At 42.5% G+C, this 11842-nt stretch overlaps 1 protein-coding gene across 1 annotated transcript; it reads left to right on the top strand.

Moving 5' to 3' along the window:
• Positions 1-243: 243 nt before the first annotated feature.
• On the top strand, positions 244-3232 carry LOC310787626 (transcription factor MafG; the record flags this gene model as incomplete). The annotated part of the gene is made up of 2 exons (XM_083649104.1): positions 244-291; positions 2780-3232. The coding sequence occupies exons 1-2, from the start codon at positions 256-258 to the stop codon at positions 3230-3232; spliced, it is 489 nt and encodes a 162-aa protein (XP_083505230.1). The 5' UTR covers positions 244-255.
• Positions 3233-11842: the final 8610 nt, after the last annotated feature.

Here is an 11842-nt window from a genome sequence, read left to right as displayed (position 1 = left end):
CCAGGTACCACTGGCTAACCAGACTTGGCATCTCTTACAAGGAAGTCTAAAGTCCTTGACCCACTTTGTGCCTTTTTGTATTTGAAGGGCTTGCTCATGTAGCTTCCTTGCCAGAAGCAATCCATTCTTGTGTATTCTAAAGGAATTGTCATTGTGAAGAGTCCTCCAAGCCTTCTCTAGTATTTTGGCATCCGTACTGACGATGACTTTCCTCCCCCTCAGACCAGCAGTGCAGTTGGACGCGGCTCTCGTGGCATGACTACCACAAACAAGGGAAACAAGGCGTTGAAGGTAGGTGTGTTTGCATGAGGCAGAACTAAGCTTGTGTCTGCCGCACTGGGGACAATCTCACACGTCTGCATGTTGAATGTTGATGTAAGGTAGTAGGGCTGCAGCTAACAATTATTATCTTTTTGAAGATTAATCTAACAATTACTTTTTCCGTTAGTCAGTTAATCGAACGATTTTTCTATTATCGATTGTTCTATTGTTTTATTACTCAATATAACAATTTCCCACAAATAAATATCAAAAAGTGTATTTCAATATTTTCATTAAATCATCTTCTCTTAAAAATAGTCCAACATCAAATCTCTCCAAAATGAAATGAAAAGAAGCCCTTGTTCAATTCAAGTACTGAGGGTTTCATGTCACTGATGATCATCTGTAATGCTGTCAGAAAGCTGAGCAGCCATCTGGGCTGTGTGTGGATTTGGGTGCCTTTTGTGGAAACAGTCCTCCACACTGCTTTGCCTCATCCTGAAAAAGAGACGCATAAAGCACATTCGAATAATGATAATAGTGGCATATTTTAAAATTGGTCTAATTTCCATGTCACTGCTATAATAAGAATGCAAAGTGTGTCTGTGTGTGTGTGTGTGTGTGTGTGAGTGAGTGAGCAGAAATTGTGTTTGGCCACAGCTATGTCGTTGCACGTGCGATCGCGCTGAATCTTTCAGGAAGTGTAAAGAGCGCCCCTGCAGGTGAGCTAACAGAGCCAGATTTTTTTAATTAGGGCCGATTTAATGGCCGAATTTGCGATGGCTGCCTCCACCGGTCACACAGGGACGCACATAACTGCACGGATATTCCGTTACTAATAATGGACCCTATATACTGGACCTCACTTTCAAAAGGATTGCTGGCACATAGTCATTTAATCATCACATCATCAGGAACCCTTTCCCTAAACTGGAGACTCAGTACTTGACTTAAAATGGTTATGATGTGGATTTTTTTCATCATTGGGAGTAATATGCAGTTAAGAGAATCACTGGCAAATGTGTTTTTGCATTAGTGTGGGTCAAGGAAAGTAATTTAAATTATTTACAGACCGTAGCAACAGTCACAGACTGTAAGAACGGTCTGTAACTTTAGTTTAAGCCATTTTCTCACTCTTTATGGCCATTTAAGTAAACAGAAAATATAAAACGGACGAATACCGTTAGATGATGCATGGTGTCTTACGTTACAGCAGTGGTGCAGAAATTACTTTTAACATGGGGGCAATGAAGAAGCATGTAGAAAATCAATTTAAGTGATGTAACGTTACTACTACAGTAACACAAACACGTTCCATGTGTTGATAAGGATAAACCTAATAACATGCTTGGAGAAAAAGTAAACAGGACTTGCTGTCATGCTTCCATCCTGACAAAGCGCTCCGGGATGCTTTTGCTTCAAGTGTTGGTGCATAGCAGTTGTCCTGCTGTGATAACGCCGTTTGCAGACATGCCTTACGCAAATTGACGTATTTTCGTAATCGATTACGTCGATTTAGGCTTGGGCGATATCCAAATTTAAATATCGCGATATAAGATATTATGCTGCGAGGGGGATTGGGGTAATATATATATATATATATATATATATATATATATATATATATATATATATATATACATATTGTATTTTTTTCAGGAACATACATAACGTATTGTCACCCTCTTAAAATAATGGCCTAAGTCACTTTTTGAGGAAAATGATATTTTTGCCTAAATCATCTCTTCGTGATGCTGGCCACCTCTGGTAAAATGGCCTAAGTCCTTAATTGAAAAGATCATGCTGTTCCTACCTGGTAGTGCAATGGCCTATGTCAAGCGTGTGACTTAGGTGGTTTTATTTTTGCCTAAGTCATGACAATGTGACTTAGGCAAAAAAATAAAACGGCCCAAGTCACACGCTTGACATAAAATGCAACTGTAAGTCAGGCCTAACTAAGTTTTTTTGCCTAAGTCACAATGGCATGTTTGTAAATTGGCCTAGGTCATCTAATCATTTTATGTTACATAATTGACAGACAGTGTTATTTGTATGTCAGTAGTCATCTATTGTCGTAATAACATGTTTTTGTGGAATGATTAATAAATATAATATATTCTGTATTTGGTTCAGTTTTTAATGTTTTCTGAAAAACTTGAAAAAGTGACTTAAGCCATTATTTTAAGAGGGTGACGATATGATTAGTATGAATAGTATGAATAAAGGACTGAGAGGTTGATACTGTATGCTGTTCACTTGCTTTCTTTGCCTCTCCCTTTGCAGCAACAAAGACTCTTAACAGTACCAATAATGTACAGTAAGCAGTGAAATAAGGATCGGCAGCAGGGCAGAAGTGCAAAACTAAAAAATTACGAACATTTTTGTTTGTTTTTTTGTAAACTTTCGAAATCGCGATATTCTGAAATCAATATTATCGAAAACCGTCGTCGACGAATCGTCCCAGCCCTAGTAAGCGCAAACGCTAACCAATCCCTGTGCATGTCCTGCGCATCCCCAGGTGAAGCGGGAGCCGGGGGAGAATGGCACCAGCCTGACGGACGACGAGCTGGTGACCATGTCGGTGCGCGAGCTGAACCAGCACCTCCGGGGCCTGACGAAAGAGGAGATCCTGCAGCTGAAGCAGCGGCGGCGCACCCTGAAGAACCGGGGCTACGCGGCCAGCTGCCGGGTGAAGAGGGTCACCCAGAAAGAGGAGCTGGAGAAACAGAAGGCTCAGCTGCAGCAGGAGGTGGACAAGCTGGCCACGGAGAACGCCAGCATGAAGGCGGAGCTGGACGCGCTGCGCTCCAAGTACGAGGCGCTCCAGAGCTTTGCCAGGACTGTGGCCCGCAGCCCCGTCACCTCGGCCAGGGGGCCCATGGGCTCCGTCATAGGGCCCCTCATCCCCGGCAAAGTGGCCGCCACCAGCGTCATCACCATCATCAAATCCAAAACGGAGGCCAGGTCGTAGTAGCAGAAAAGGCGGTGCGGCGATGTGTCGAGACTAAAGTAGAGTCAGTGCATCGTAACAGGGCACAGGATCGGCTACCCGTCTCCATTCTCCCTTTTAACTCTTGGAACTCTTGGCACCAACACTAACGATGTGCTCGGCCAATTCGCTCTTTCCTGTAGAACAAACGTCTTGTACGTTTTGGGCCGCATAATTAATTGTGTAGTGCGACTTGAGTTTCCACAGTTGTTAATCAGATAATATTGGCAATAACATTTCATTTAGCTTTAAAAGCCAGCTGTGGTTTTCAAATTGTCAAGATGGTAATATTTGATGCCAAACGTACAGTAAAAGAATCGTACCTCAGATCATTGAATTTGAGAAGAATAGTCATCATTTTTAATGATCAAAATCTAACAAAAATGATTGGGATTATTATTTGTTGGCATAATTGTGCGGCCCTATAGTACACACAGAATGTACATGAGCGTTCTATTTCACACACCGGTTTCCATGAGATTACATTCACATAATCTAGAGAGGGATTGTTGATGTCCAATCCTTAACTGTTGTCTCTTTCTGGCATCAAAGTCAAACTGTTGACTGCTAGGTTCTTGTTTTTGGTCGTGGTACTGTACGTGGCGTGCTTGTTGTTTCTTAATAGGTCTTTTCCGTCCTTAGAATTGATTTACATAACTGACCACAACCAGTCAAATCACACGTGCACTAGGCATTGCCCATTCCAGCACTTATCCCGCTATGAAACCCTCTGCTCGTTATTATGCACTGACTTCAACGAGGACGAGTAACGGTCTCAAACTCTTGGTGTGGATGTTACGGATGTCTTTAACATAGCCTGACTAACCCAAAACTAGTCAATTAGTCCAATTTGTGATTTTGTTGGTTGTCTGTCGAGAATATAAACATGAAATAATGCTCCCAAATCCAGCGTTCATTTCTGTTTATGCATCTTCGACGGGCTTTAATGAACTTGTCATTATCAATATGACTGGTAGATGCAATAATATACGTATGCACTGAAAATACAAAGAGGTCTTGCATATTTATGGGAAGTGGAAATGTTTAAAATGATCAGCAGTTTTAAATGGTGTCGTTCCAGAGCTGAGTGCCATTCCAATATGACAAGATTCTTCTCCAATGTCTGAAAACCTGAATGTTATTACAGTAATATCCTCGTGTTTTGTGGGGACAGTGTAAACCACAAACATTTTGAAACATAATTTTTGCTCATAGAGAAAATATGTTCAAGTTGTTTTGTTTAAAAAAAAGTATATATATATTGCAGTTTTTGTAACTACTTGTTGACAGGGCAGTCAAATATTTCCAAAAGAAAAACTTTACACAAGCTTTACTGTTTGAATCGTTAAGGTGTAGAAATCTTTGTCTAACGTTGAGTTCCTGGTTTTTATTACTGCGTAGGTTACCTTCCGTTGTTTATAGGAAATACAGAAAAAGAAAACATAAAAAAAAAAACCTGTGATATCTTTTTTGCAATTGTACCGAAAGTGGCTTACTATTGAAGTCTGATAGCTTTTTCTAGTGACTAGGCGCGTACTGTGGGGTAGCGCGTGACGTGATGTGTAAGTGACAAGTTTGGCAGTGTCGTTCACTGTATAGATGTCAATGCTGTGCTATTTAAAACAAATCTGTAGAGCTAATCTAGGTGGTGTAAACAAGGTCAATTGTCTTTGTTCGTATTGGCATCTGTGATATCCTCCGCTTCCTTGGTGTTAGTTACAAATCATTTTGTCATGAAGAGTTTACCATATTGAGCCATGCAAGACGGCATTGGGTGACATGGCATTTGGATCTCCAAAAAGTAGCATTTTAGTGAGCGTTAAATGACAGGATCTGTGGTTGTCTGTAGCCTAGCGCCATATTCCCCTGGCAGACTCTGACTAATGGCTCCGCTGGGTGCTGGATCCCCTCTGAATACTTACTGCATTTTGGATGTCAGTTTTGACTTGACCTCAAAGTAAATCACTTTGTTCTATGAAATCCACGGGAAGATGCTATAACAATCTAGCATTCGTTCAGGCCACTTAATTGGTCTGCTAATAATTTATCTTTCCTCGGGATTTGATTGCGGTTATAAAATTAATAACCCCACAAAATCCTGTTTTTATAGACTATATGAAATTATAACAACCCCCCCACCCCCTTTTTTCCCAAACCTTGTTGAGAAAGCTTGCAATTTCTCACGGTTGTGACTCAAGATCCCATCCCTTAACTTTTTTTTTCTTTTTTTTACTTTAGAAAAGATAACGGCTGATTGGTGCAGCATCACTTGTGTAAACTTCCCACTTGTCTCCAGATTGTCAGGTTGAACGCGGTGGGGCTCGGCCGGGGGCACGTATGCACTAAAGCTCCTGCTTGTTTTGCTCAGGACAAAACAGGTCACTCTAAAAATGAACAAACGTTTCTAGATGAGAAGCGGGGGAGGTAGGGACGGCAGCTCTGTTCATTTTGTCTTATAATAAGCATGCCATAAAGGGCTTCAATCCGCACTCAGAAAGAGACACCGCGAGACCACGTAGAATTACAATCAACAATGGCTGCCAGCAGCACTTACTCTGTGCCAAGTGTCACATCACTCTTCTGATCCTCTAAAAGGAATTTAACAGTGAAGCCGTTTTCACACCTCAAGGTGGAAGTCGTTATGTAAGGACATTAACACAATACACTTCATCCGAATCATGTTCTCCTGCTGGTCAGAGCATCTTGCGATGTCTAAAAAACAGTGAGGTATTTCATCTAAGACAGGGGTTCTCAAAGTGCGGCCCGCGGGCCAATTGCGGCCCTCGGGGAACGTTTGTGGTGGCCCGCGACGAGTTCCCTGACATGATGGTATTTGGTCTGGTTTCTCGATAGGTTTACTGTTTTTCAGAGGCTCAGCGGGCTTAGTTTTGAAGCCAGAGCGAGAGTTTCTGGTATCGTAGGAAACTAGAAGACCGAAGGCATCCATTGGTACCAACCATGTCATGCTAGCTTGTCAGGAAGGTGGCTAGATAACGCTCCAAATTTAAGCTAAATCTTGGCGAGGGAAAAACAATTTGGGCCTCAGTCATCAAAACTTTGAGAACCCCTGATCTAAGAGAGAGAGTGCATTTTGTCTGTACCATCACTCAAAAATACATCTAGACCATGAGTGGAGTGGAGTATCCTCACTTTGTCAACATGCTTAGCTATTTACATGGACTGGTTAACTGTGGGGAAAAAATATGTATCAGACTCTTGACATAGCCCAGTATTGATGTTGGCGTCCTTATTGCTGTGGCCGTCTTGTGGAGTGAAACTTTCCGTGTGAAGTAAGTGTCTTTACGGTGTCGGAAGTGGCACCGTCGACCAATCGAAATCTCTCGATCTCCGCTAGAGAGTTCTCTCTCACACGCGCAGGTGTCGCCAGGGAGTTCTCTCTCACACACACGCAGGTGTCGCTAGAGAGTCCTCTCTCACACACGCAGGTGTATAGTATGTAGCTACAGTAGGTATTAATGACCATTGTGAAAAAGTGACCCTTAATATGCAACTCAGTGGAAAGGTGTGAAAGAGTAGATGTAAGAGTAATCTATATTGTCAAAGTGACTATGGTCTGTAATTTAATAATTCTTGCTCCAGTGTTTTGTAATTTTCTTGTAAAAAAAAAAAAAGGTGTTTTCTTTTGCCCTCAGATTTTAAACCCCCAAACAGAAGAGCAATTGGCCCTTGTATAGTGTAACATTCATACCCGGTATTCTGTCTGAATGGAATCAGTGGGCCGTTGCCCAAGGCCTCACACAAGCCTTACTTACTAAATATTGTCTGGTTTTTAATTAGCTGTATTACCTGACCCATAAATTGGACTTTTAAGACCCCATTGAAAGACAACTGCTATTATATTATATGGATATTAGCCCATATAGTGCATTGAATGAGACGGATGCTACAATAGATTCTATCACAAGGGCCACTTGCCGTATCTTTTTTGTGTGTGTTTGGAAGATTGAGGTTCCTCTGCTGCTACATCAGTCATCAATGCTCATCGTTTGCTGAAACGACCTCCTTGTTTCATTGTGTGTCGAGTGTGTATTTGAAATTGATCTTATCAACACTGTAATTTGTTCTGCAGATTGACTTTTTACTTGGTTATGGCTTTTTTGTTTTGTTTACAAGCAATGTGTTAGAGAGGATAAATAACTTAACAGCACTTGTGCGGCAGTTGAATTTACTAGCTCTCAAGACATCGGCTTTTTTCACGGAATTATGCTTTGTAAACAGTTGACTGTGCAGGTTTTTCCTCCATGGAGTGGGTCTGTGTTTCAAAGGTGTAAACATCCGACTATAAAAGCGATACAAAGTTAATCAGTTTTGTTATTTTTATGTATGGGTTGTAATAAAATATTGCAGTACTTTGTATGAAAACAGACAATAGTTAATTGTAACTATTTATAAATTAAATTATTGTACTTTTTTGCAATCTGTAGATAAGTACTATGTATTCATATATACAGTAACAACTGTGGATTTAAACGTGGTTCTCTGAGGTGTCTAAGTTATTGATGTATATATTGTATGTTTGTTGATACAGCTTACTTTATTTTCTATAAGACCAATAAAATGTTTTGAAAAAGGCTTATAAGCACTACTCTTGTCTTCGGAGGCTTTAAACACGGTTGCAATTGGGTTTTGTCATATTCTGTGGCGTCATTGACCCAGTTTGATACTTGTAAAAATAAACTGGTGGTGGAAGGCTTTTTGCCGTCCAGGGTGGGTTCTGGAAGACGGCGATCATTTAGATGGCACGATTTCTTCTCCTGCAATCCAAAAAAAGCTGTCGGGCGACCCACTTTGGCTAACCTCGGTGGACATATTTTTGGCCCGACACGAGTAAAACATTAGAGTCATGAAGGATGTCTAGGTGTGCCTGTCCTAGATTAGGGCGAGGAGTGAGTTAGTCATCTGTGCTCCCTCTGGGGCGCCCGAGCCCCCTCTGTCTCGGCGCACCTCATCAAACATCAGTCTCCTCAGCAGCAGCGCGCATTCAAAACGCATCTCACGAGAGACAAAGAGACAGATGGCTCCAGACAAACCGCGTCTCCGTCCTGCAGGGCTCCAATGCCTCTAGGGTTGCACGATATATATCGGCAATCATATCGGTATCGGACGACGTTAGTCTTTTTGGTCCGATGAGCAAAATAACAGCAATGTTAATATCAGTTATCGGTATCGGCCCACATTTTCATATTGTGAGGAAACAATGCGGTAAATCTATGATTTATGGGCTTTACAGTACCAAATGTTTTGGAAATAAAGAAAGACATTAGTGTTTTTCAGTATGTACAAAATGTGATTATCATATAGAAACTTGTTTTTATAGATCATATCAGCATCTGTAAAAAAAAATTTTTTTTTATTATATTATTATTATTATCAGCCATAACAGGAATGTTAATATCGGTTATCCGTATCTGCCAAATTTTTCCTATTGGTGCATCCCTACTCTACTCTGTACCATTCCAGCCCTTTATTGCTCTTTGTCTCAAAAGGCAGAGGGGGGCTGCTACAGGTTTCTGTGACCTGTGACTTAAAAGATGCTCCTCGGATGCCTGCCCCAGACAAGCGGGATGGCCTCTGAAGAGTTGATTAATTTGGCGGGTTGGGTTAAGGTGAGCTGGTGGTGGTGGGCAATCTAGGACAGCATTCTTCATCTTCACCCACTTCTGCAGCAGCAGGTGGCTGGCCCAGTTCTCAGACCACAGCCCACTGTACAATTAATGTTGCCATCCCCATCAGCGAGGCCGGGCGCTCATTTAGCACGGCCCGCCCTGCCAACAGCTTGGCATGGGGGCTCCTCTCCGCTCGGCAAATGTCACGGTGGCAGAGGACGTGTCTATTTATGTGAGGATGTTACGTGTACTTAGTCCCTGTCATAAATTGAGCTATTATTGGGACCACTATATGAGGCAGATGGCAGATCCAGGTACAAAATGCTTATTTTATTAAACAGACGAAACGCCACGATTCACTGGGGAGTCAATGGCATCTGAGCAATAACCGCAAAAAACTAGATGTGCATTGCTATCCAGATGGAGGATAATAAAGACAGTGTTATAGAGATACCTATTCAAGCTTATTGTTGCTTACGAGGTTATCTTATGGTGTCAGCTTTGCAATGTGTGGAGCTGGGTTTCCATCTGCTGGCGCTTCAGTGTAAAGACTTCATTTTAACGCTGTGGTGTGATTTAGCAGTTTTTTTCCACAAGATGACGCCATATGCTATCCTAAAAGGAGGCTTTAGGAGTCTCTAGTAGTGGATACATGAACAGGCTGAAAAGTCATTTCACCCCACATGTTGAATTCTCAAATTATTAGGCCATACCATGGCCCAAAATAACTTAAATCATGTGTAAACCTACCTAAAGTCTAATAATGCCTGTGTTACAATGACAGATTATTTTTAATATGCTAGAAATCAAATTTGACACTTTTCTTTACTTTTTTCTCCCCTCTTATTAACAAAAATCATTATGGCATAATATTTCTAAGGGGGTATGTTCTGTGGTAGGCTACTCAGAAGTTTGTTTATAATTATCTTATTGTGCTTGATTGTATATTTATTATTATGATTAGTATTATTGTTATTGTTCTTATTTAAATATCCTATGGTATCACTCAAAATGTCCTATAACATACCTATAGGATATATAGCCTAGTCTAGCTGGTTGTGATATAGGCCTATCTATCCTAAAATTATAGGATTTGTTTTTATTCTCCCTAAGGCATGGTATCCTATCATAAAATGTTCATGACATTGTCATGGCCGGGACACCCCCCCCCCCCCCCAAAACCTACAGGACACACACACACACACACACACACACACACACACACACACACACACACACCAGAGGTCCTTGTATGGGTTCCATGGGTCGTTAAAGCGGTTCCATGGGTCCTTGAAGGGGTTCCAGGGGTACTTGAAGGGGTTCCAGGGGTCTTGAAGAGGTTCCAGGGGTCTTTGAAGGGACTCCAGCTCAGTGGCCAGCTCAGTGGCTCAGTGGCCTTGTGGTCTGAGTGTCCGCCCTGAGACTGGGAGGTCGTGAGTTCGATCCCCGGCCGAGTCATACCAAAGACTATAAAAATGGGACCCATTTGCCTCCCTGCTTGGCACTCAGCATCAAAGGGTTGGAATTGGGGGGTTAAATCACCATGTGATTCCCGAGCGCGGCGCATGCTGCCGCTCACCGCTCCCCCAGGGGATGGGTCAAATGCGGAGATCAAATTTCACACTTGTGTGACAATCAGTGGGACTTTGCCTTTACTTTACCTTAGAGGTCCTTGAAGGGGTTCCATAGGTCATTGAAGGGGCTCCGGGGATCCTTGAAGGGGTTCCAGAGGACCTTGAAGGGGTTCCAGAGGACCTTGAAGGGGCTCCGGGGATCCTTGAAGGGGTTCCAGAGGTCCTTGAAGGGGTTCCAGAGGACCCTGAAGGGGCTCCGGGGATCCTTGAAGGGGTTCCAGAGGACCTTGAAGGGGTTCCATGGGTCCTTGAAGGGGCTACGGGGTCATTGAGGGGTTCCAGAGGTCCTTAAAGGGGCCCCAACAGTCGGTGAAGGGGTTCCAGATGTCCTTGAGGGGGTCCAGAGGTCCTTGAGGGGGTACACCTATACAGTCACCGGTACCCCGTCCTGGAGGCCCACCACCAAGCTAGATTTGAAGGCCATGTAGTGGCCTGATAATCTATTTTACATAATAGCAGAATGATGTTGGCCAGGCCTTCTGCAGTCTTATTCTAGGAGGCCTACAGGGTAGAGTCAAATCATAGACTGTACTGCATATTTGCATATCTTACAAATTAAAAGTTCCCCAGAATACCCACCACAGCCACAGGACCCATAAGGAAAAATATATTACACATAATACTTCAGAATATGTTTAAAATTATACAAAAGTTTGGCAAAATATATGAAAATTGTACATGTGAGTTGACAAAATAGAATACTGTATTCTGTTGTCAGAGGTGCATAGGAAGAAATGTTATAAGGTATTTCAAATGAATGCCTTCTACGTGCATAAATGAATGCAAAATACAGCTATTCTTTGTATGTTTTTGAAGCATGTTTTAGTATTCTGAAATGACATTTCATTTTGCAGAGTGGGGACACATAATGAGTGCAGTAAAGCGAGGTCCGGGTTAAAGACAGGCCTTGGATGATCATCAACTGGCATGTATTCACACAGACTGCTATGGCAAGTAGCCTAGTATTTCTGTGTATTCACATAATTGTCACATGACAGTGGAAAACGCTGCTGTTATGTAACAACATGTCGGCACAGAACTAGCGGTCATCATCACACGATTCACCCCGCTGTCAAGTGAGACAGAATACACACCATTTCCGATCATTACTTTCAAAATAAAAAATCTCGTTGGCGAGCATGCGTTGCACGGTTTTATGCGAACAGCGCCTTCCTTCTGCTCGTTTTTTTGGACTTTCTCTGTCTGACTTGACGCGCCGCGATTGAACGCCGTGTGTGACGCTGCTGGGAGACGCAGACACCGGCTATCCTGCACGCAAGGCAAGGGGGGGGGGGACACGCAACTGACACAGCCCGTGGTTCAACATCTCA

This window comes from Poromitra crassiceps, assembly GCF_964638095.1.
Source record: "Poromitra crassiceps genome assembly, chromosome: 13".
Lineage (NCBI taxonomy): Eukaryota > Metazoa > Chordata > Actinopteri > Beryciformes > Melamphaidae > Poromitra > Poromitra crassiceps.
This window is presented reverse-complemented; position numbering and strand designations above follow the sequence as displayed.